The sequence below is a fragment of the Pseudochaenichthys georgianus genome, chromosome 17 (genome assembly GCF_902827115.2).
Source record: "Pseudochaenichthys georgianus chromosome 17, fPseGeo1.2, whole genome shotgun sequence".
Classification (NCBI taxonomy): Eukaryota; Metazoa; Chordata; class Actinopteri; order Perciformes; family Channichthyidae; genus Pseudochaenichthys; species Pseudochaenichthys georgianus.
In genome coordinates this window covers 24,901,494-24,927,507 of record NC_047519.1, presented here as the reverse complement: position 1 = coordinate 24,927,507, position 26,014 = coordinate 24,901,494, and the positions used below count along the sequence as shown (strand labels likewise).

The following is a 26,014-nucleotide window of genomic DNA, read 5'->3' as shown; positions in this document are numbered from 1 at the left end:
GTTATCAGAATTGACTATTTAGTAAATATTTGATTTTCAAGCACCAGTAAGTACTTCCCGTAATAAGAACATTTGAGCAAATATGAAAGTAAACAAATACAAATGATCTCTTATCCCCCTTCTCTTTCTGTTTTTTTCTAAATACCCCCTTCCAGTTTATTTGTAAAAGGAAATCTTTTACTTTAAGTAATGTCAGTTACCAAATAATGTTTTAGGAGGACCTCAAGCAGGCAAACTCAATTTCTTGCTTTAAATCTCTTAAAATTAACTTTTATCTTATGGGCTTTTTCCTAACTGATGGTGTTTCTTATTGCATGTTTATATCTCTAGATCGGGCTATTTTTACAATTGTTTGAGTGATGTTTTTTTTTTTTAAAGATCCACAAATATTATTAGTAATGGTATTAGTTGTAGCCTATTTTTATTTAGGAAAAATATAGGCCTATAACTTCTACCTCATTCCAAAACTGTAATTTTGTGTGTGAGTGGCAAACCAGTTACTTTGTTTACATGCTCACGAAAATCAGTTTGTTAATCAGATTATGGCAGGAAATCAGATGATGTATTTATCAACAAGAGATAAAATGAGAAGTACTTTATTGAATCCCAATTTGGGAAGTGTTTTTTGTTGCAGCATAACAAGGCATGGCATGTACAATAGAAATAAAAAAGATATATATATTTGTTGCATACCATACCACTCCGGCCGTTGTGGTCCTTCACGGCTCTATACTCACTCTTAAGCTTTTTCAGTTTTTCCCTACACTGCTGGAAAGTCCTTGAGAATCCGCGTTCGGACAACAGTGCAGAGACCTCCTGAAAAACTTTTAGGTTGCGAGTTGTGCCGTCGAGCTCCCGCTGGATTTTATCATCTGCAATCAGCTGGAGGAACGTCGCAACTTCGTCAATCGACCACGGTATGCTTTTCTTTGTCATTTTCTTAGGTTTACAAAAATGCTGCAAGCGTCCCTTAATATATGCGACACTAGGGATTAAGTCGCGCGAGAATTGTGACGATTTTCTCTGACCAATCAGCAGTCGTCACTAGTTTAGCATATTCCGCCCGGTTGTTGGCCCCGCTTGTTGGCCTCGATAGAACCACGATTTAGTCGGGCCAGAAAAAGGGTGAAAAAGTAGCCTCGGGCCAAAACTAGGCCAAGTGGAAACGCAACCAAAATCGGGCCCCGCACGGCTCGGCGCGCTTAAAGCGAGCTACCCGCTGCAGTGGAAACGCGCCATAAGTGAATGTGATTATCTGGGTGTTTCTCAATGTCGAGGAAGGCTGCTCTAGAGCCACTATTTCAAGCATACTACGTCATCAAGTCCCGCCGAAGGACTGTTCCAATGTCCAGCATACTTGGAATTCTACCGAGGCCGGCGTACTTCGTAGCGAGACATTTCGAGGCTGCACATGTGTAGACTCCGCGGTCTTAAAATCCCCACAATGCTTTGCGCACGGACCAATTTCCAAATCTTTGGCGGAAATCGCACTCGATTTAAGCCTCGCATATGACGCACACGCCTATACCACAATTCTTCTTTTTCTGAGGCTAGGAAGGATTCTTGCCTCGCTTCTGAAGCAAGTAACCCGGAAGACATTTGCTACCAAGCAAGCGTCCTCGACATTGAGAAATACCCACTGCTTAGAGGCTTCTCAATACTCAAATTTCCCCTCCTCGACTCCCCTCCTCGATACTTAGACCCGCCCACAGGAGATGCGAGCGGAGGACCGAGGAGAGAGGAGGGGAAGCAGCAGACGTTTAAAGAAATGAGAACTCCTCTCCTCTGAGCGGTCATATTAAAGCGACGTCCGTTCATTATTACGTGGCAACAGCTGCATCATCTGTCGAGTGTTTTGTCATATTTTATAATCTCTGCTGGATCAGCTGAACATTGTTCCCCCACATATTTACTTTGAATTCATTGAGAGTGCGGTATAATGAGACAATACCAGGCTACAGATGCGGACACAGACACAAATATATTTATATAAATATATGCAATTTAAAGTATGAGAGCACTCTCATAATAACGTAACACAATCAGAGACTGGATATATCCCCCCCCCCCCCTCTCTCTAGTCGCTGAAATGGGGAATTGAAATTACGGGCCAAAAGTTGTATTTGCAAGTATTAAAAGTAAGGACATCAAACCAACTGAGACCCGTCTGTCCGCCGCATCTACGCACTGTACAACACGCACATACACACTGTAGCCTACCACACACACACCTACACACTGTACCACACACACACCTACAGCTCCTAAAGCATAATCAGGCTACAGCCGTTGTGTATTTTATTATGTGAAGCACTAAATGGTTTTAGAAAAATATCGACTCTTTGTTTGTAGATATCTACTAAACTAAAGCAAATAAAGAGAGTAGGCATGTTATACTGAGTGATATATATTTTACACACTGCTCTGCTTTCTGCACCTCACAGCTGTTATCACTGTAAACATCGCGTTGCGATGAGAGCAGGTTCTAAAATAATATCCAGGGGATGCATGCAGAGCTGTCATTGGCTGAGATAAGTCCGGCCGTGCGTCACGCCTCCACCGTTCCCGGAAATGCATCCGCGGAGGAGCCGTGGGGGAACCATCAGTGTATCCTCGGTTATAGCTCCTCCAGAGAGCCTCCTCGACGCTCGATCCTCGGTGTACATATAGGCCCATTCCCAAACCGCCCCCTACACCCTACCCCTCCGTTTGCGCGTTCACGCGGAGGCTCCGCCATATTGAGGGCTGTTCCAAAGCAACGAGTGTGGAGCGGTGTGGAGGGGGAGTGGGCTATCAATCCCTCAAACAGCGAGTCTGCAGCGGTGCTGACTTGAGACAGGTCTCTACCTGACCGGAGTCACGCTGTGTACAAGTAGTTCCAGCAAATATCCACTGATAAACTGCGATGTTAACAACCTCATGATGACCTCATATGTTTTTAACTTAGGATCAAACCTGTGTTTAGTCTAGAAAAAGGTAAATGTGTGCATTTTATTATAAAGTTGTGTATATTTACAGACCGTTGCAAAAACTAAGAAGCTTATAAACATCAGGTTTAAAACTAAAAGAGCTTTGAAACACAATGAAAGATGTTTGGAGTTTTATTTGAGTTATTCATTTAAACTTTTTGTCTAAGAGATGCTGATTTGAAACCGTTGTTAGATACAGTTTCGGCATTTCCTGTTTCTGCCGGAGAGAGGGGAGGCCGTCCCAAAGCTTGCTGCTGTATTTACTCCCTCCATCTGACAGGAGGGAGCCTCGTTGAGCTGCGAGTGTGGCTACAGACGGAGTGCACTCCATCACGGAGGGGTAGGGTCGAGGGAGTGGTTTGGGATTGGGCCTTAGAGAAATGAGACGTCCTTCAAAATGGTGCGCTGAAATTCATTTCCGGGTCACTACCGGAGGACCGAGGAGTCGAGGAGTCGAGGAGGGGAAATTTGAGTATTGAGAAGCCTCTAATGTCTGTGCTGCAAATCCAGTTGCAGGGAAGAGGGGAATAAATACTCGCTATCAGAGAGCCAGATAAAGAATTGCAGAGGGAGAGAGACTTTTTAAGGCTTTATGTTGCACCAGCAGAATACCTGGTTAAGTGAGGAGAGAAAGGGCAAGACAAAAATAGTTTTGTGGGTTTTTATAGCAGCATGTAGCAAGCGATTTTATAGTCGAAAAAGTAATTTTAATAAAATATTATGTGTTTGAATCAAGCGGCAAAATCTGGGCCACTTCCAGGATGCAAATCAGGAAGTGCCTCAAACTGCAGTTAATCTAGTGGCCAGTTTGCAGAAGGGAGCAATTTCTCAGCCAAGTACCCCCAAACCGACCCCGGAGATTTTTATAGAAAAAGCCTATATAATAAAATAATTACAATATAGTGATGTTCCACCAGTGTGGGATTTATTAACTCCTTCATTTATGATCTGTATGACAGTGGCCATGTCGACAGCCAGTCACCCTTTGTGAGGCAGGCCACTTAACAGGCCGAGCCATCGGGAAACCCCCCGGTCCTCCCGATGGCCAGTCCGGGACTGGGTACAGGAGGCGTAGAGCGAGGGATCATTGTCCACAAGTAAATCAATCGCAGATGGCGTCGTGGTCACGGACGAATAAAAAAACTAAACTAAATAAAACTTGAAAATAAAAGAAAAAAGAATGGATCGCGAAATATACTTGGGCGGCCGTTAATATACCTGGGCAGCCCGCCCAAGTATAGTCTATGTGTGGGAAACCCTGGCCAGTATGCATGTGGGTGTTTAACAGCATTCAGTTAACTTTCCGTTTTCTTGTTGCTCGCTGAATGACTGCTCGGACATCAGTAGCAGCCTACGTATTTTTACATCACACTGATACAAATCCTACCTGCCTGTACACGTTGGTGAGGATCCAGCATCAGGCCTGTCAGCCTGGGTCATCTGTTTGTTCAGCTGCAGAACCTTTCCTCTCACCTCTGACCATTGCCCTGTACAGTCACTGTTACCATTATCAGTTGGGAACCCTTATTCAAAGGGGAATAAAAAACACTGATTTCAAGAGGTTAACCAATGACCTGTTTCTTCAAAGATGTGAAGGTGATTTACACTATGAATCACAGTGATATACTCAAGTACTTAACTCATTGATAAATTACTAAACCTCTGCTTATATTCATCATATCCAAATTGTATTTTTTGTGTGTAAAAATCGTATGAATGGCCGGTGAACTTGGAAGCCCTGTGAGTCAAGCTGCATACAAACTGCTGTTATGGTCTAGCCTGCAGAAATACATTTATTGGCGCCTATTCGGTGCTAGACCTTCATCATGCCAACGGTTTGAATACATTAGAAACCATCTTAGTTTGAGACTTACGTTAAGTCTGCATCCAATAACTTGTTACTGTTACCTCATGTATTATGGAGGCGATTACATGCAGTGGCGTTTCTATATGTACAAAAGTGGTGGGGCACAACAAACTTAAATGTCTATAAGCTTCTGCAGTGAGGTTCATGGCTGGTGAGGCACTGGCACTGACTCTTCAGGTTTACAAATATTATATTTTGACCTAAATCAAAATATAATATTATTTTCAAAAGCCTCTTTAGTCTGATGCTTCAATTAATTTTAAACAGACAGTTCAACAGAAGGATACCCAAACAAATGTAATTTTATCATTTGAATATTGAATTGTTCTCTCTTAGTAAGATCCCATTTTCAATACAAGTGTGGTCTTACCTTGACTTGAAGATGAAGTCCATTTGCCTATCCTTCTGGACAAAAATCTCTATTGCTTTTTTGTAAAAGTCCTCCTTATCTTCTTGTAGTTTCAAAAGTCTATCATAAATCTAAATGATGGATTTATGATTCGAAAATTATAAAAGTAGGGTAGACATTTGGATATTATCCGGCTGAACAAAACGTACATTTATCTAACAGCTACGTTTCCCACAGATCTTATTTTGAGCTATTTTCTAAAATCCTATGGAGAAATCTCATTGCTTTTTTGTGGAGGGAAGCCATGCGCAGCTTACTTCCGGGTTTTAGGACACGTCTCTCTCCTCCTCTTCACCTGCTCTTCACACACAACACTTTTCGCGGCACACGTACTTAAGCCAATCAGCTCTGAATTATGTGAGATGACGTATGGTGGGGATGGCAGCACTATGCCCCTATGGTCATTATTTTTTGACACACACATTAAATAGGACAATACTCTGAGCATGTGCAGTGTAGTTTTTATAGTCACCGTTCACTTAGACAGTGAGAGGGAGGGGCGGGGTCGGGTTTTGTCCCACTTGGCTCTAAACAGCTCAATAGGCACACACTGTAGACACTAATTAGAAGAACACATACTAAAACAGCAATGTACAGACAAATCAGATGATTAAACATGATCTTAAAATATATTTTATATATATTTTAATTTATTTTTTGCATTTTGTTGTAATCATTATTTTAATACTTTCTGCTGACACTAGGTGGGGCTGTGCCCCTAATGACCAGTCGCCACTGCATATATGTAAAGTTAGAAAAATTGTTATCTTAAAGTGGACCTATCATGCTATATTTCAATAATATATTGTAGGACCATACCTATATAAGGCATATTTATACTTTTTATTTTTCAAAATACCAAAGAGATCATGCATTTTAGCCATTCCTCATTTCTCTCAATTTAACACTGTCTTTGCATGGGCTGATTCTGTGAGAACAGCACCATCTACAGGCCTGGCATATGTACTACAGCATCTCCAGCGCTTTCGAACGGCAATGTCCGTGGCTGTCTCCTCCTGATTGGTGGAGTTGGCCCAATAGCCGTAGCGCCACTTCTGTGACGTCACAGAAGTGTTCAAATCTGTATCAGATCTGTTGCAGCCCATTTTTAAGAGATTTGGGTATGGAGGAAAAGAGAGAGGGTTGTGTTTTCTGACACTTGAGTTCCCTGGAACACCGGGGGCACATATTCATGTATAAAAGACGTACAAAAGTGCATTTTGCATGATAGGTCACCTTTAAATTGTGCCCAAAAATACTTACATTTAATGTGTATATTTCTATCAAATGAGTGGTTAAACACAATTTAAAGTGGACCTATCATTCTATATTTGAAACATATATTGTAGGGCCATACATTTTTTTTTCAAAATACCAAACAGATCATGCATTTTAGCCATGCCTCATTTCGCTCTATTTGCCCGGTTTTTGCAAGGGCTGATTCTGATTTTGTGGCAGACTACAGCGCCACTTACAGGCCTGGCATATGTACTACAGCGTCTCCAGCGCTTTCGAGCGGTCTCTCATTCCCCTGATAGGTGGAGAGTTGCCCATATAGGCAGAGCACCCCTTTTCTGATGCCATAAAAATTCAAATAATAATCAGCTCCGTTGTACCCCGTTTTTAGAGATGTAGGTACGGAGGAAAAGAGAGAGGGTTGTGTTTTCTGACACTTGGTGAGTTCCCTGACACACCGGGGACACATATTCATGTATAAAAGATGTACAAAAGTGCATTTTGCACGATAGGTCCCCTTTAAGGTAAGACATTGTGGGCTATAAGCATGGTCAGACTCTAGCATTAAAACAACGCAAATAAACACTTGTTTTTTCGTGAGCTGGACAGACCGTGTGAGTTTTTTTACAGCTTTTGATCCACTCCTCCCTCTCTACACACCTGTATCAGAAAACAGATGTGCAAAGTATTCTTCTGATGAGGGTCAAGCTAAGACTTTTAACCAAACCTTGTTCTGATGAGATTAAACTGACTTGGCAGCACACATCACTCCATTTGGGCTTCGTAAAAAAAAAACTTCCAACAACAAAAGTTGAATGCAAAAGAAAAACCGCTACTCCCTAGGACCGACTGCAACAACATGGACGTTTTTACATTTTTGTTTTGTCCTTCAAAACATCCTTCAGACTACCTGAAAATACTATCTTCACCTCTTAATCCCAAAAAATGTGCACAATTTATTTAAATGATTGAAAACCTTTTTAATTGATACCGTTTTCACCCTCTCAACCTTATTTCATTTAGACTTGTTGCCATTAAAAGGCACTTTACTGCCACCAACTGTCCAGATTTTAGCCCAATAAAGCACACATGGTGTCTTATTTAAAAGCCTCATAAGCTCCAGACGATCTACTCATGGTTTGTTTAATTTATAAACATAGTCATTCTTGAATACATTATTTAATGTAAAGTAGCTAAATGTGCCTTACTAATATCATTTAATAAATCAAGTCAGAGGGAAACTAGGGTTAGCTAGCTGAAAGGCTTTTTAAAATTGGCTTTATAAATTGTTGTAGTTGTTTCTTAAGAGTTGCTGCTTTCCAGTTTTGTTCCTATATTTGTAACCAATGCCTATTTTCTCATCAGATCAAGATAAAAATAAAAATGGATACAAAATGTGACAAAAGACCAAGCAGAATCTCCCTTTGTTTTGGTGGTTATATTTCAACATAAGCATATTTTCTTGGCAGCATATAAAAAAGAAAGGAAACAATGACTACAGCTAAATATCAGTCTCTCTAAGCCATCTCTGTACAGTGTAGGTCCGACTGATGAGATGTACCACCCTTCATTAAATTCCTTCTGTATCAAAAGTTGAAACCAAAAAAATCGAAGTCTCTAATTAACCGATAGAAACTTGAGTAAAAATCTGCAGATCAACCCAAATCCTCAGATCTACACAAGTGTGTCGAATATGTCCGAAATGTTTTCTTGAATTATGATTTATGGACCTTTTCTTTTAGTGCCTTTCAAATAATTACAATAATTCAAACATTGACCAAAATGTAGGTCCAAATAGTCGAGAATGAGCCTTCCTTTACCTGTCCCCGGTACAGACAATAACAAGATGAGCAAGAAAATAAACTCTGACATTTAACATCCTTTCTGGGAGGTAAAAGTCTTTTTGTACAAATCTGTGGTGTGTCATCATCAATCAGTGATCCGCTAGTAGGCTTTTTTTTAATTTAAATATGAGCTATTGTATATATATTCTATCCTGATGTGCCTCAATGTTCAGAACAAAATGAAGCCTGCATCAGAAAAGAATAAATCACATAAAAAAATGAGTGCCGGCATCTGTGACACCTTACTGACCAACTGTAGATGACTACTAAGGGAATAGGCTTTCAGTAGAGACGTCAGTATTCAGACTAGAGTGGCAGGGAAAGTTGTCCGCCCACTCAGTTGTCTTGGCAAAAACAGGGCCTAATTCCAGGAGAACTGAAGGTTATTGGATATAGGCCGGTGTCAATGTCCCAGGTCATTGGTGAAAGGGTGAGGTCTATCAGAGAGATACAGACAAGCAAAAAGTGAGTGTGTGTCTGACAAAGGCTAGTTCCTCTCTTGAACAAATACAGTCTCCTGTGGACAAAGCCCCGCCTCCTGCAGCGTGATGTCATAGTCCAAGTGGGCGAGCTTCCTTCTGGGAAAGTTGGTAACGAGCTCGAAGCGTTCATTAGGGTAACCTTTGGACTGGACGTGTCTTACCAGCGCCTTGAGGAAGAGGAAAGTAAGAGTCAGTACAAATGTTTAATATTCACTGGGCATAAATGAACGGCTCACATTTATTTGACTTAAAAGTTACTTAATTAGTTTCCTGTAAAAACAGAAAGCGAGGAAGGGACTTCGCGGATATTAATCTCTGGTTTTACAGTAGCCAATAATGCTAATAATGCCCCCCAGCCAAAATTCAGATTGACAGTAGCTCAACATGAAACAACCCGCTCTCTGTTGTCGAGAAAATTACTCAAAATGCCATAATAAATATAAACTAAACCACTTTTTTGTTATTGTTCGAGTACAAGTGACGATCAGCGACTATTTTGGTTGAATGGCCATTTTAAAGCAATAATTCGAAATGTTTGGAAATGCACTTATTTACTTTCTTGCCAAGAATTAGATGACAAGAAAGATGGCCATCTCACATCTGTAAAGTAAATATGAAGTTGAACACAGAAGCCGGTTAGCTTAGCATGAGAACATGGGAAATTAGAACTGGCTCTTATAGAGTGCCACAGTGACGAGTCCTAAAACCCAGAAGTAAACTCCTTCCGGTTCCTTCGACAAAAACGCAATGCAATTTCTCCATAGGATTTTGGAAAATAGCTGGAAATAAGGTCTGTGGTTGAAACACATTGAAGAGACGGATCACGTTTTGTTCAGCCGGATAATCTCCACATGTCTACCCTACTTTTATAATTTTCGAATCATAAATCTAGTCGCCAGAAGCAAAATGCTAAGGTTATGCTATAAACGAACTACAGCAGGGTCGCTGCTTCAACGTCATGCCAACTTAAGATCCATATTCAAAACTACAGATTCAAAAAATGTCAGACACGTAAACTCTTCAAAAATCACCAGTGGGGTTACCGCTAATGTCGTAGAACAAAACGTGATCCGTCTCTTACATTTGTGTCAACCCCAGACCTTATTTACAGCTGTTTTCCAAAATCCTATGGAGAAATTGCATTGCTTTTTTGTCGAAGGAACCGGAAGTGGTAAAATGCTAACTTACTTCCGGGTTTTAGGACGCGTCACTGCACCACTCTATACAGGCTTAAAGCCAAAAATGGTAATACAAATAATTAAAAAAATGTAACTTACCACGACTTAACAATAATTCACACGTAATAGACATATTTAACAGATGCAATAAAATGTGCTAATAAGCACATATTTGAACCTTCTCTTCCCCTCCATATATAGGTTTTCGCCTCTTGGCTCACAGCATTCTTGGTGTACAGACTTGACATTGCAACAATTCTAGATATTAGGTAAAAAAGTGTATTTCCAAAAAAGGATTTCTTTAAAATAGCATTATTATGGTCTGTTCTTACCAAAAGTTTTGCTTTAGAAGACAAGGAAATGTGCTCCCTCTGTCCATCCGGGTAGCGGAGCATCAACCTGGCTTTGGGACCTACGTGAAAGAAAAACACAGGGTGGTTAATATCTTTCAAACATCCTCACTCTTTCACTGTTATAAGAACAGTTTGAGGTTTTCAACATGTTGTCTTACCATTGTCGTCAGGACAGTCCACGTCACAGGTTTCGGTGGTGTTGCTTTTGGAAGGTCCAGCGCTCTCTGCGGCCGGGGAACAGTGGTTTCCTCCAGAGTCTGCGTCAGGCTGAGGATGACGAGGAGCTGAAGGCTCCAGGTGATTCTTTTTACTCTCCTCCTTCTTGTGACTGTGGTTGTTTTCTTTGTTTGTAGACTTTCTATGGGAAGAGGTGGAGCTATCGGGATGTAGACGTTGCTGGGCCGCAGAGGCCGGAGGAAGCGAGGCGTGTTTGCTGGTAAAACTTTTTTCTTCATGGGGCGCTGGCAGCTCGCTGTCTGAACCGTCGACAGAGATGGGACCCTCGCTGTCAGAGAAAGGCTCTGCGTCCGATTCCTCCTCGGATCTGGGGGAATCAGGGGCTTCCGGGGCATCCGCGGACTCGTAGTGCGTCTCCTGTAGGGAGGCTCGGATCGCTGCCTCCAGCTGACTGTCTTCACTGGCATCTATCAGACTCTCCTGGAACAGAAAACAGAGTATGCAGCTGTAGAAAACAAGTCAAAGAGCCGACTCATAAAACTAAAAACTGTGGTCAAGCCTATTGACCTGATATATTTAGCCGTTTATTAGTTTATTTGATTATGTTTATACTTTATTCCACCTTTTAAATATGTTAATGCCTGAACACACTGGTATGGGCTCAGAACAGTCTCATAATACACACATGCACACAGAAGGATTCACACTTGTACATCATGATCCGCAAAAGGATTCAGACTTGTGTTTTTCAATGCACACACAAATGTGTTACGTTTCACATGTCAATAAAATCCAAATACAGAAAAAAGTTTTAAATATGTATTTTTGATCGTCACATATTTGTTTTCCGTTTAAAACCGCTGCACCTACAAACACAAACCGCTTTCTGTGCATGGATCGCTGTGCATTCGTGTGTGGGTGTTTTGAGACTCCCCTGATGGTCACCCAATTCATACTTGTAATTTTTTTATATCTATAGCCAATCAGATGTCTCCTCAATTCTAAGCCAATCACATGAGCGAGCCCCCACGAGGGTAGATTTCTTGCGTTCATGATGTAGCGCTTCATGTAGGCCTACGCATTTTGCGCTGTCCGGAGCTGACAGGTCCATGGAGCCTGCCTGCAGGCGCTAATCTCAGGACACTTCCACTCTCAGTACAGCGCCACTTTCCGAACAGGAAATGCACGCAAATACAAGCCTTTATATTATTAAGGTACAGCGCCACTTTCCGAACCATGAATGCTTGTGAACACAAAAACGGCAGGCAAAACCGTTTTAAATGTGTGTTTCCTGTATGGCGAATACAGCTGCTTTATTTATGTCTGTATGAAGAGTGTGGAGGGAGCAGCTACAGGTTAGCTTCGCCTAATCGATCAGTGCACTACGAAGCCAGTGCTGGACAGTGAACCGTCAACGGGGGGAGCCCCGCCGGTCATTGTCGGCCGATATTCACTCTTAATAGTTTGATCGATGCTCTCTATAAAGGCCGATCAGGAGGGCTGGATCTGATCGATATGGACATAAACGCAAGTGAAGTATAACCGGACGCGAGAGAGAGATCAGATCAGCTGCTGAGTCTGACAGAGACACGCAGCTCTGCATGATCACCTGATGCTCCGCCCTCTGTTTAGCGAGCTGACCGGACTGCGCAAAATGCGTATATGAAGTGTCATGAACGCAATAAATCATACCCTCGTGGGGGCGCGCTCATGTGATTGGCTTAGAATTGAGGAGACATCTGATTGGCTATAGATAGAAAACATTACAAGTACGAATCGGCTGACCGTCAGGGGAGTCTCAAAAAACCCACACACGAATGCACAGCGATCTGTGCACAGAAAGCGGTTTGTGTTTGCAGGTGCAGAGGTTTTAAACGGAAAACAAATATGTGAGGATCAAAAATACATATGTAAAACTTTTTTCTTTGGATTTTATTTACATGTATATGAAACGGAACACATTTGTGTGTGCATTGAAAAACACAAGTGTGGATCCGGAAATACAAGTGTGAATCCTTCTGTGTGCATGTGTGTATTATGAGACTGTTCTGAGCCCATACACTGCTGCTGTATCAAAATAATTTCCAATTTAGGAATCAATAAAGTTTCTATCGATCAAATTCGGAGAAAATATGATGAGTAATACGATAACTTTTCATGCAGATAGAAGAGTGTAATACATTTACGGAACATGTTATTTTTTGCTTTTTGCATGTCATTTCTCCCTTAGGAGAAGGAACCGAAAACAATGAAGGTCTTTCCCAATGTATAATAACTCACATCCCAGATAATAGCTCTACACTTTATAGTAATTGTGAGTTCTTATGTTACTAGAAAGTCCCAGAGAGAGAGAAGGCAGCTCTTATTATAGCAGAGAGGAGAAACCGAGGCGACACATGAGATGAGACCCACCGAGCGCGCCCGTTTGGCTGGGGGGGGCTGACAGGAGGGCCCGTCGAGCTGCCCGTGCTCTGCCAGGAAGCCCGACGTCTGCTCCAGAAACGACGCCACGTCCAGCTGGTTCCACTCCACCATTTTCTGACCTGAAGTGAATGTGTTTTGAAAGCATAGGTCAATAATAAAATCAGTTATAAAGCATTTAGGCCCCGGCCACACGAGGACGAAAACGGCTAAACGCATAGGATTAACGCAAACGCAAAAAAGCTTCCGTCCACACACAATATTCACCGGATAGTGTCTGTCCACACGAGACCGCTCCGTTTAGCTCCAACCGCTGGAGAAGCTGCAGTACATATGCAGGAGCCTGTACGTGGCGCTGTAACTTCCTCCACAAAAGCAGCGAAGAAGCATGGTTGTCATGACACTAAACAGTAACGCAAACGACCGTTATCGTCCTCGTGTGGCCGGGGCCTTAGTCAGCAGAAGGCGGTGTGTTAGGCTGTATTGATTTAAAGTATTAGTCAGATATGAACAGCGGGGGCGAGACGTCTGCTCACTCTACTGATTGAACTGTTAACATTGTTAACTGTAACACAAACGACAATGCAGAGCATTTATCTTCATTATTTATTTAATGAGAAAGCCATTGTTGGTGTGCATTGATGTCATCACTTAATCATTCAAGGATCTCTTTCTCAGTCATGTGCCATTATTAAAGGATATTGTTCTTATGCTGTTGTGTTGTCTCCTAAATAGGGCTGGATCTGATAGTTTGAAAATGAATTTATAATGTTGAAAATGAATTTAGAAATCACTATTTTTTTTTTTTTAAATGTATGTTTATTCATTGTGATTAAACCTTGTATTTCTACACAGCTGAAAATATAAACCAGGCTACACTCATATTATTAGTGTCATACAAGTTGTAGAAATGAAATGTGACTGACTCCAGAAGTCAAAATTTGTTTTAAAGTATTTATCCAACCAAATGTTCTGCTACACTCCATATTTGTAGGTGTAAACATTTCCACTGGGGCTGAAAAAAAAACATTATGCTGTTGTTGTTTTTTAAATAAAATAAAAAAGGCCTTCAGTACAGCCCTTAATGGTGTGTTTGCAAAAGAGATACATTTTCTTCTCCTCAAAAAATGGTGTCGTTGAAAACAAGCATCAACTTCCCAGGAACACTCACCTGTGCGGGGGTCCAGGATGGAAATATAGGGAAACTTGTTCAGCTTATAGAACTGGATATATCTTTGTCCCTCTTCACTATCATGATATACCTGTAGTGAGAGAAAATGCACAAAACAATACATGAACACCCCAACAGATAAGATACTTCATTTTGTGTTCTACGGTAATTGCTAGGCTTTCTCTAGAAGTGCTTACTACAACATCACTGGGTATTAAAAAGCGTTTGCTGTTGAAGCACAGCTTCACATACCGTTTCTGTTGCTGTACTGTCGACAGTCTCAACTTTGGTATCCCTGACTTAATTCCTTTCTCATTTAAATAATCATGTTCAACTCTTCCTTCCACTCAAATGAGTTTAGCAGAAGGACCCTTGCAAAGACCTCAACACAAAGTTTGCAGGGACATGAAAGCATCATACAGACAACATGTGGCTCTGTGATTTGAAACTACACACCTGCCAGAATATGAAATGCTCTCTGATGATGGTCTTCACTGCATCGTTACTCCAAACGTCTCTGTTCAGGCATTGGCAGGCAAAGTCCTGAACATTTTGAATGTTGATCATGAGCCACTTGTTCTCTAGCTGTCCACAGTCCTTCGCCTGTAAGCCCAAAAAACACACATCGTTCAGTCAACTAGTGAGCAATGTGATTGTTAAATTTGGCAAGACCAAGACAGATAACTATATAAGTTAATTTGTTTCTCTTTATGGTCAAGAAACCATAACTATCGACAGGTGGATTACGATCACATGTCTGGTGGTTAAGCAGGTTTTCATTTTTAACTTTATAAAAGCTGATTTAACAAATATTGCAAATTGGAAAACATGGAAAAGACTGTCAAAGTAAGTGGCTGAAATCAGAATCAACCCTCAATGATAAATGGATGGAAATACAAATTACAGAAAGGTTCACTTTTTTCTGTCAAAGTCCAAAATATATTTTGGTCTGGTTTTGTATCAAGTGGACCGAGAACTGAATGGGATTAATGTTAATTATCACATCTAACAGTTCGCTCTTGACTAGTTTAGTACTTTAAAAACGTCTTATATTAAATTGCAAAAAAATGTAAAGCCAGTGTTATAAAACAAACCCTCTCGAACAGTCAGGCTGTCAAACATCCTGCAAATGATTCTCAAATTTAAGTTTTCACAATACTATGCGCACTTCTACTCGCATAAATACCAATGCTATCTAAAATGATGACTGTAAATTCATTTATATCATGAATACAAATGAAAACACATTCTGCGTACAGCTGCCCTTGCACGCACGGCAGACCTGGTTTCCCACCTGTGATCTGCACAGTCAGAGCACATCTGATATTTCACAGAAAGTTCACACAAACTGAATAAAGAAGCATATTTAAAATGTCAGGTGAGTGACTCCTCACCGTCTCAAAGCTGCCTTTGTGCATGAGCTCAATTGGAGGACGGAAAAGGTCTGCCAGGGTGCTCAGTTTCTTATCTACTGTACCACCGTTACGCAGCTCCTGTTCCTGCCGAACTGGGAAAGAACAAAAATACATTAGAGGAGGTAAAGACAATTATAAAAGTTTGAACAAAGAGAAAATGTGACATATTATCTTATTGGTTGTTACTTCAGCAAGAATCCAATGTTACTACATTCACTTACAACTCTTTAAGTTTGCTAAAAGCTTGAAATGACTTACTTGTTTCTGTTTGGAAGTCTCGGAAACCATCAAATATAGATCGAGCAGGTCTTCTTCGCTTTGGCACTGCAGATATTACAAACACATCATAAGTCACATTTGGCCAGAAACAACTATGTAGTTTGACATATGTATGCATTAGGTCAGATAAAGTATAATACCTCCAAACAATGGTTCAGGTTCAACTAATATGTCCTGCTTCTGGGGAATAGGTGCTCGTACTTCACTGAAACAAAAAGGGAAAATAAACCGTATTATTCTAAGGAACAAAGACATCTAAAGCAAAACATTTGGTATATATCAAGTTATAAACAAAGTCTTAGTTTGTTATATCACCCAACCGTAACACAAATCACAGCAGTGTACCAAACCCAAAATCTCCTCCCAGCTCACGGTTAACAACATATTTCAACAAGGAGAGAATTTATAAAGCGCTATGAATATAACCAGGGACTGTATCTTTGGGATACTACGAAAATGGCAAGAAACAATGTTTTACTTTTATCCAACAAGTGTGTGAAGAAGAATCCCAGCTTACTCTGAAGGGGGGGCTCTGCTGCTTGAAGCCGCTGAGCTGGAGCTGGTGCTAGTGCTGGGCTCCTCCGCAATGGCGCCTCCGTCCAGAAACATGGTCACTGCCATCTCCAGGTTGTTGTTGCATGCTTCCAACATGTGTTGTCCTACACTCTCTGTTGCTCCTAAAGCAGAGTCGGACATAGGGTTACTGATGTAAAAAAAAACATTATGACTAACACTGTAATGATACATGTGTGTGAAAACTCACACTCTCAATGTGAGTTATGGAACAAATTATACAGGACAGAAGACTGTAGATCATCAGTAGAATATCTCATATTGAAATAATCTATATGGACTTTATTGATGTTGGCATGTTGTCGCTTGTTTCCAAAACCACATCAATAAAATACTGCTTCCTTTACACAATTGGAACAGTTTAAAAAAAATGTTTTGCCCTTAAGAGGGCGCATGGATTCAATTATTTGTACTAAAAGATGCTGATGTATTGGCCCATGTTTGTTTTTACTATAAGCTACGATATTTGTTTCAGATTCAGTAATTTGCATTAAGGAATTGTGATCAAAATTCGTTAGATACAGACAACTGTTAGTTGTATATTAATCGATTCAAAGTACCATGGTATTTAAAGTACCATGATTATGTATGCATGTTTTAACCAGTTTACTATATAACATAAACATACTCTACTCTTTTGCATTCATTCATTAAGACACATGCAAACGTGCACACAACTGAGCCAGCTTTTTAAACACGTTGTTAATGTGAAAATCGTGGTTTTTATCGATTTTGTGAACATTACGTCCTTTGTCAGTGTAAATACAAATTAAAGCTTTTCAACTATGGGGTCTTGTGAAATTAAACAACATTAGAACTTCATAAAGACATAACAACAAATCTGCAAGTTGACCGAAACACTGTACCACAATGAATGAAAGGCAAACCACTGCCTGAAAGGTTGCAAAAATATGCATCCGGTCTTAACAAAAGCTATGGTAATCTTTAGGAAATAGCAGGCAGTGATATAGCTCAAGTGGGGCTACATGAATTGTAGGCTACCAATAGGTTACAAAAACACCAGAATTGTACTTAAATGTATCCAGATCATGATTCGACACAATGAAAAGAACAATGTAAGTATTTGCATGTGAGAAAACACTAGATCCGAGGGTAACTTTAGACTTTTTTTAAGTGAACAGCACCGTTAGGCTGCACCGGGGCTGCACTCATCTCTCCGTGTGTACTGCGCATGTCCGTTTCACTTTCCAAGTGTAGCAGCACCAACCCCCGAACTGAGTCCCCTCTCTTTCCCGATTAATAACTTAAATCTAAAACACTGTCCATCCGGTCAAAGCACACATAAACTACTGAGGAAATGTGAACGAGTAATCGCATATGGACATATGAGTTTATACGAGTGTGGTTCGCGTCACAGTGAGATGAAGAGTAACACAACGTGAAGCCTGGCTGGTGATGAAGAAGGGAAATGTTACACAGGCGACGTCCATTCCACATTATCACACAACATGCAGTAAAGAAGAACAGAACATCAGCTCTATGCTAGCGAAATAGTGTCTGTAAAAAACACCACAAAGAAAAAAAGATATCTTGTAAGTGACCATGGGAGATATTAAAATCGGGTGGTTTTATGCTTCCTTTTCTGCGTGTTTCGCTTGAGTTTAGCAGGTAACTGGCTGTGCTTTTTCCTCTCTGCACAGCATTGACAGCGCAGGGGCCATGGCAACACTTAACGGCCGTTTTCTTCTCTCTGCACTCATTTCCTGGTTCTTTGGACAAAGGGGCTGTTCCTGTTAGATAACCAAAACCTTCTTGATGGATCAAACGTAAAATAAAATGTTATTTGTACCTGTTATTGCTGTGAATTGTTGTATTAACCCATTCACCCCCGGAGCTGAGGTGTTTCCGAGCGCCGCCATCTTACCGCCACAAACAACAACATAAATGTGGCGCATGCGCAACGCCGTCCTTTCCCCCTGCCTGGCGCGGCGTGAGGCCGATACGTCACGATAGGATTGTGCTGCATTGTGGGTTATGTGGTTAGTTAGGGTTGGATTTGTATGCACATAATCAGTAAAACGTGTTACTATAGAACATTTGCTAAATTATTTATTAAGAAATGTGATTATATTACCTACATTTTCTGATAATATATGATTTTATATTCATACGGAACTGGATGTTCGCTCAAGGTTTCAAGATATCGTTGGAATTACAAAAAAACATTGAGGCCATTGAGACAGGCTTTAATACCCTCTCAGAGTCCAAATTGATAAGAATAGTTAGAGGGAAGGATGAGGGCTTTCATCATTCAGTTTACTAAAACAAATTAAAAAGTACTCATCATGCAAAATGCCCGATTCCAGAGTAATCTTTGAATAGGGATTATAATTATTAATAGATTAATTTGTACATCACTTTTACATTACAATTATGTATATAATTGTTGGATATCATAACCAGCCTAACAATCATAACGTATTCGTTTATTTATTTTATAAAGTGCTTATCTAAATCTTCAAAGTAACCAAAGTTTCAAAGAATAAATGTAGTGAAGCAAAAAGTAAAAATGTTGTTAAAAAAAGTATAATGGACTAAATGCATAACTGAGATACGACTAAGATATGAGTATAAATATTCAAGTAAAGTAAAAAATACCTCATATTGTATACCTACTAAGTAACTTTTCACTACTAATTTCAAATCCATAAATCGAAATGTGCTGGTCTGGCACCTTAATTGAAGATGCATAGAACAAAAAGGCCAAGAAGACTTTCAATAATTTTGAAATCACGTTTGTACTCCTTTGTTGTTAATACAATTACTACAACATGCTAGAAGGTCTTTAAAGATAAAAGCAAATAAAAAGCCTCCCAAATCAAAACAGCATATCATTTTAAGTAGTGTCATTTTATTATTTGCATAATACATTCATTTTGAAAACAGCATGAACCAAGTCCAGAACCTGAAGACTCAGTTCTGACTACAATCAGCTAAAAGCAAATCGAATAATTGGTCATTCAGAGACCAGTCAAGGTCAAGTTATCTTAATTACTTAAACTCAAGCAAACCTGCTGTTTGAAAAAGAGCATTTTGCTTTACAAAAGGAAAGTTATGATGGCACTGATTTTCTACACGTGTGGGCGAACTATATTTACAAACAGACAGTGACATTCACAATCCAACTGGCCAATTGTGAATAAATTATAATTAATCTGAACATAATATAACATAACATTCATATTAGTAATGGCCTTCAGTTTAGTATAGAAGTTTAGAAGATATCATAAATATCCTAAAGTTGATTAAATTGATTTTGGTTCTTATCTTGGATTCCTTTAAAAGAGAAGGAGATGCAATAATAACCCTGTTGTGGTTATGGTCAAGTAGCTGATGTTACACAGATTTTTTTTTCGTTAAGAATTGTGTGTCTGACTCTGACCTTTTAGTCCCGAGGTGGAAAACCATTTTTATATCTTTGATTGTAACCCAACAGTAAATCTAGTGCACTCTGCTTTTAAACACTGGAGACAAAATAGGTTTGAGTTTTTGTTTAAAGTTTTCATCTTGCAACATAAATATACAAGATTATCTATTTTTTTATTAAAAGAGACCAAATGTGAAACTTGAATGTGTCACTGTAATGTCTATACACATCTTAATATCTTAAATAAAATGTTAATAAAAAAAAGGAATTTATCTTACATTGGTTAACCCTTATTTAAGACCATCCCTGCTGTTAGTAAGTAACTTCACATTTTTTTTAAACTTTTTTCAGCTCAAAATAATTTCATGAACGATGTATGATGGAGAGAACCCAAGGTATAATCAGTGATGTATTCAAGGTAAAAAAAAAGAAGAAAACAATTAATTGGGGGCTGATGTACCACTGAACCATCATCATGGACACATTTCATTATCTTTACATTCTCATGAGGTTTTTGTATGCAGAGGTCACTCTTATTAACCAGATGATTGGCTGTAAAATATCTGGACAATGACAAGGCATAGACAAGGTTGCTGGACATCAAGATTTGCCCCTCATTTGTAATGATAGCAGTTTATTTTTTAAATGATTCATCAGTTTCAGACAGACACAAGGCTGCATTGTGTCATTGTAGGTTTCTTCATTTTAGTTATTTTTGTGGTTGTAACGTTCAGTTACTTGTTCAGAAAAGCTTGAAGCTTAAATAAAGCCAAAAGATAAGATAAGCAGTATTCGGAGGATTAAAATGTGTAAATCTTATTTTACTATTGAATTTCCCTTTAATGTTTAGTTCTTCTTTCATTTACTGTGTACCTTAACTTTCAACACAATTACTCAAACAGTAAGAATGCCTCCTCTTAAATGATAGCAGTGCAACCTCAAAAATGTGATTTATCAAACAAAACTGAAACTATACAAAAACTGATATATTATTTCCTGATGGGCCCTGAAAGATTGAGGAAAAATGTCTCCATACTGTCTCCCACATGCAAAACTACAAAAGTAAAATTAAAAGAGGAACAATTATGAAATGGGCATAGGGTAAAATCCTTTTCACAGTTCATATCCAGCTTAATAAATAAGCTTTTACACAATAGCATAGATCAAGGTGTGAGTGAGTGCATATATGCATACATGTATGTTGCGTGAGCCGTGGGGGATGGTGAATGCTGGAATGTGTGTCTCTGTACGAAGTAACGATATGATTCTGTGAGGCCAGCGTGTTTCAAAATGAAGTTTGTTTTGTGGGACGGGAAGGCAGGGGGGTGAGGGGAAAACACTGAATCAGCAGGTGAATTACACTGCAGTTTAGAAGCGGATGAAGGTAGCGTCGATCTGGCGAACACTGGGCAGCGCCAGCATGATCTTCCGCCGGTACTGTGGGTCCTTCTGTACAGGGTTTCTCTCAAGGTAGACCGTCTCCAGAGACTTGGCATTCTTCAACTCATCGAGATCTGACCAGTTATCGATCTGATTATCGTTCATCTGGGAGGGATTGAAAGACAATAACATAATTAGTTTTGTCTTGCAAAGATAGATCAAACACAAATGTTAAGCACTCTTGCAACATACAGTGTGGAGGATGTGGAGACAATAACTTTATAAACGGCCTAGTAACACCTTTAACACATTATTACATAGTTGCAAGCGGAGATAAGTGTTTGTTAATATATTTCTTTTAAAACTATAACTACGCTCGTGGGGAATAAATACAAAATATAACAAATAAAGACCGTTAAAATACATTCTAGTTTAACTATGCACACTATCCGTACCCAGAACTCCTGCAGGTCTGTCAGATGGTTGATGTTTTCAATTTTCTTGACTCGGTTGGCAGCGATGTCCAGGGTTGTAAGCTTTTTCTGTGAGGGGAAACAAACAGTGTTTAAACGTACATAGGAAACTTTGCAGCACAGTTAGCTAACTGCATGATGGACTGATTTTGCATTGAGTGCTTTAGAAATAGGCTGTTGATGTCTCACATTATTTTCCAATCCCTCAATGACCTCAATGCCATTGTGGCTCAGATAGAGCTCTCTCAGGTTGAGCAGATTCTGTAGGCCCTCAATTTTAGTAATCCGGTTACTCTGAACAAAAAAGTACACAACATTATTAATCAATGTTACTTACATACTCCATTATTATATTTTTAAAAAGGACTGACACATCTTTTTAAATAATTTGTGAATCACCTGAATGCTTAAAACTGTCAGGTTGTGCAAACCATCCAGATTCTGAAGGGTAGTTATTTTGTTGGTGCCAAGAAACAAACTCTGCAGTGATGAAAGTGTATCCAGGTTCTCTAAGATCTGTAAACACACACAATGAAAGAGAAACACAACCACATTTCAGTCAGACAACTCACGTGTTTCTTGAACATGTTTATTAGAAGCAGCATATAGTTGAGTTTGGCGTCTAGGCTCGGGCATCATCACTCCACAGATATACATAGCACGATGAGTGATGATTAAATAACTAACCCCCCGAGCCTACAGGTGGAAGCTGGGGTGGTGGTGGGGCAGGCGAGCAGCAGCGACGTGGAAGTAGCTGCAGCAATAGCAGCAGCAAGCAATGCATGGAGAGAGATCTGGCAGGTTAAATAGAGCGGCGCATTAAGGAGACTCTGTTTGGTTGGTTGTGGAGTGGCAAGGGGCGTTAGGTATGAATGCAGCATATGTGCACTGCTCGAGTTAACTGCCTGAACTAGCTCGCAGGCTTCGCCCCATTAAAGTGACACTAATAAATGCAACATCAGTATTTGAAAATTATGTAAGTAATTTGCGTTTTTATGTGAGTAATATCGATTTTACATGTCACTGCCCAACAGTCTTACCCGGATGCGATTGGAGCCCAGCTCCAGCATGTCCAGGCCTGTGAGGTGGTCCAGGTTGGCAATGCTGCCAATTTTGTTGTGAAGCAGAAAAAGTTTCTTCAGCTGAGTTAGCTGCTCCAAACCCTCCACCTTCCTCAACATATTGAAGGAGACGTCAAGCTGACTGTGGACAGTCAAATAAGTATGAAAATTAGAAATAATATGTACCTGAGATGAGTGTTATTCAATGTCAGATACACAAAAACACAACTTAGGAAATGTCCATTAGGTAAAAATGTGTGTAAAGATTATGATTTGCCATTCTGGATTAAATCTCTATTATAAGCATGAAAAATAGACGTAGTTTACTTCAGACTTACTCAATCTCTGTAAGGTTTTGCAGGTTCTCCAGTTTGCGGATCTGATTGTCGTAGAGATCTAGTTCCCGCAGAGACCTCAAACTGTCGAGGTTTTCTATCTTTTTAATAAGATTCTGTCTTAAGGAGAGTGTCTGTAGAAAGAGATAGAAGGAAAGAAAGCCATTAACAGACACATTAAATAACTATTTAATACAAATCCTTCAAATGATTAAAAAAGAAATAAAAACCTGTGGTTAGAACAAAATCCTGTCTGGTTTATATAGAAAGGAACATTAAATGAATTACTCCAGATCTGCATACAATGCTGCTATCAATACGTCAACTCACACAGTGGCAATAAATACTAAAGTAACTTACTTTACACTTCTGTAAGACCTCCAAACCTTCAATATTCCCAATACGACAATGAACAAGATCAACATCCTAGAAAGAAAGCAGACAGATTAGGGTGACATGACATACTGTTGTGTAAAAAGTAGTAATAGTAGTCTTTTCACTCTTCAAATACAATCTAGAAAAACAGTAGCATTGTTTCTAGACCCTCTTCTAACCTCTTCCTCTGGGTCCAAGGTTATGGTGTCCATGTCAACAGGAGACTCTTCTTTACCTTTGTTGAGAGCAAGAATAAAGCACATTAACTCCTATGACCACAGGGTTTTAAAGAGTCAAATTCAAGCACTTTCACATACTGTAAACCAAAAATCCACACTCATTACAAAGAAAGTGTTACTATCAACTTGGGAAACAAAGTATTCCAAATTCCTTTAAATCCACAGAAGACAATACATATTTTCAGATATTCTTTGTTGACATCGGTGATTGTATAAATCAAACACTAGATTATGTTGAAATTAAAATATCAAATTCAAGCATAACGCGAACTTCGGAAATATAACGGTTGATATTAAGTGTTTTCCAAATCTTTCAAGACTTTTTACTAACCCTGTGACCATTACATCAAGCATGATATAGTCACACAAGTCTGCTTGAGAAGACTTACATGGGTATGTAATGCTGTCATCAGATAGACTGATGATTACTCTGTGTCACATAATTGATTGCATTAGTTTAAAGCTGACTTGTGTCTCCTTTGCTGGATGTGTGATGCTTTACCTGTGGTTGCAGGCTGATTGGGGTCCACGTTGCCATTGATACTCTTCCTCTTGGTCTCATCATCACCAGACTCTTCAGACTCACCCTTTCTGTCCACTGCGGTCAGCAGACAAGGAGACACATAGCTCGATTACCCCATGCAGATGCAAAGTTGTTTTTATCAGTGACACATTTAGCTGACGCACGTGTAATGTAATGCCAAGACAAGGCCCAGCTCCAACTCGCCCACTGAGGATTCGGGGGAAGCTATGTAAAAAAATCAAGCCATTCTCTGACTGTAGAAGAACATGCCTTTAAACCAGATCAAGACTCTGGAGCAATGCAAACATGCGTGACAGACCACGAGGACACTTATCACGTATTAACACCATTGGATAATAACAACTGCTGTGGATTTGATCATAGTTGTATTTTCAACCTTACCAGTTAAGAAACTAACTCACAAATCGAAGTTAGCTTACTCAAGTTAACACACAGGGGTAACACTGCTAACCAGGTTAGCTAGCTGGGTAGCTGATGGAGCACAGTAGGCAGTTTTACCAGCGAACATTGTAAACATGTTTAGGCAGATAATCTGCGTTAAACATAACATCCCGTTTCAGTGGACCATAAGGCATGGCAAAGCAGCTATGAAACTATAATTAGATAATGACTAGCTGGACAGTGTGGGTAACAACGTCAACTAACGAGGATTGTTGTTAGCATGTTAGCTAGCCAGCCAATGATGAAGGTGTATTTATTAACAATAAACTAAAAATCTCCCGATTTGCTCCTATAAAAACCGGTACCTTTGTCTTAATGAATGTATGTTCATCCAGGTTATACGACCATAATACGGCTGTATTTTTTATAAATGAACTCACCTTCCATCTCTTGAAGCTCTCCAACAGACCGGGAAGCCATGTTTCCTGTAAACACTCCTGACAACCGGTAAACCAATCAGGAGAAGGCTCATTCTGCGACCAGACACCAGGGGGCGCTGTTGCCACTGGTTGCCACCAAGCCCCCAGGAAGTGCGCCGGACTCAGGGTGGGGGCTGGAGGAACTGTACATCAGAATGTCCTGATTTTTTCTAATTGACTAGATGGGGTGTCCTGCTATCACCCTGGAGTGAGATGCGTCTTTGATACTGGACAGTTTTTGTTTTATTCTCATCTAAAAACAGGGATGATAGCTCATACAATAGAGATTTCAAAGGTCTTTTATTTTGAAACTCTACATCAGAATGTCCTGATTTTTTCTAAGTGACTAGATGGGATGTCCTGCTATCACCCTGAAGTGTAATGAGTCTTTGATACTGGCCAGTTTTTGTTTTATTCTCATCTAAACACAGAGGCAGTGTTTCCAGGATTCTACCGTAATGCATAGGATATTCGCGCACCGCAATATCACGTGCGGGCTGGTTTGACTAGGTTTTCCCGAGTGGAGGCTGGCTTGACCGCAGTAAAAGTGGTGGGGCACAAAAAACGTAGATGTCTATATAAGCTTCTGCAGTAAGGTCCATGGCTGGTGAGGCACTGGCACTGACTCTTCAGGTTTACAAATATTATATTTTGACCTAAATCAAATTATAATATTATTTTCAAAAGCTTTTTTTGTCTGATGCTTCGATTAATTTTAAACAGACAGTTCAAAAAAAGGATACCCAACAAATGTAATTTTATTTAAATATTGAATTGTACTCTCTTAGTAAGATCCCATTTTCAATAAAATTGCGGTCTTACCTTGGCTGCAGTCGGATAGTTTAAAAATCAGCTCCTAAGTTCTAACCCTATCGTCTATTCCTTGACCTCTGAGTGAAACGTCACGGGGTTAAGGGATAGTGGATAGGAGAATTCAAAAGGATTTAGGAGAAGAGACTGCGGTACTTTAGAGAATACGAATGCA

At 39.9% G+C, this 26,014-nt stretch overlaps 2 protein-coding genes across 2 annotated transcripts; both read right to left on the bottom strand.

The window, feature by feature from the left end:
* Positions 1–7,876: 7,876 nt before the first annotated feature.
* Positions 7,877–18,292, bottom strand: ubxn7 (UBX domain protein 7). Its single transcript, XM_034105010.1, has 11 exons — positions 18,185–18,292; positions 16,319–16,478; positions 15,942–16,006; positions 15,781–15,846; positions 15,502–15,614; positions 14,564–14,710; positions 14,108–14,198; positions 12,928–13,058; positions 10,497–10,995; positions 10,318–10,397; positions 7,877–8,974 (listed from the first exon to the last, which is right to left on the bottom strand). Exons 1-11 carry the CDS (start codon positions 18,288–18,290, stop codon positions 8,813–8,815), a joined length of 1,620 nt encoding a protein of 539 aa, XP_033960901.1. The 5' UTR covers positions 18,291–18,292; the 3' UTR covers positions 7,877–8,812.
* A 934-nt stretch (positions 18,293–19,226) lies between these two features.
* ppp1r7 (protein phosphatase 1, regulatory (inhibitor) subunit 7) lies at positions 19,227–25,876 on the bottom strand. The gene is made up of 11 exons (XM_034104686.2): positions 25,852–25,876; positions 24,991–25,047; positions 24,128–24,223; positions 23,566–23,621; positions 23,372–23,437; positions 23,015–23,145; positions 22,656–22,818; positions 22,015–22,131; positions 21,805–21,909; positions 21,598–21,684; positions 19,227–21,307 (listed from the first exon to the last, which is right to left on the bottom strand). The coding sequence occupies exons 2-11, from the start codon at positions 25,028–25,030 to the stop codon at positions 21,131–21,133; spliced, it is 1,038 nt and encodes a 345-aa protein (XP_033960577.1). The 5' UTR covers positions 25,031–25,047; positions 25,852–25,876; the 3' UTR covers positions 19,227–21,130.
* Positions 25,877–26,014: the final 138 nt, after the last annotated feature.

What these genes read in the sequence shown, in the direction of transcription:
- ubxn7 (XM_034105010.1), bottom strand. Translation starts at nt 18,290, where the DNA reads ATGCGCCACATTTATGTTGTTGTTTGTGGCGGTAAGATGGCGGCGCTC. An exon ending in CATCCTGGACCCCCGCACAG is followed by an intron (nt 13,059 to 14,107) that starts GTGAGTGTTCCT and finishes CATTCACTTCAG; the next exon opens with GTCAGAAAATGGTGGAGTGG. An exon ending in GGACTGTCCTGACGACAATG is followed by an intron (nt 10,398 to 10,496) that starts GTAAGACAACAT and finishes TCTTTCACGTAG; the next exon opens with GTCCCAAAGCCAGGTTGATG.
- ppp1r7 (XM_034104686.2), bottom strand. Translation starts at nt 25,030, where the DNA reads ATGGCTTCCCGGTCTGTTGGAGAGCTTCAAGAGATGGAAG. An exon ending in TGGGCTCCAATCGCATCCGG is followed by an intron (nt 22,132 to 22,655) that starts GTAAGACTGTTG and finishes GTGTGTTTACAG; the next exon opens with ATCTTAGAGAACCTGGATAC. An exon ending in TTGAGGGATTGGAAAATAAT is followed by an intron (nt 21,685 to 21,804) that starts GTGAGACATCAA and finishes TTCCCCTCACAG; the next exon opens with AAAAAGCTTACAACCCTGGA.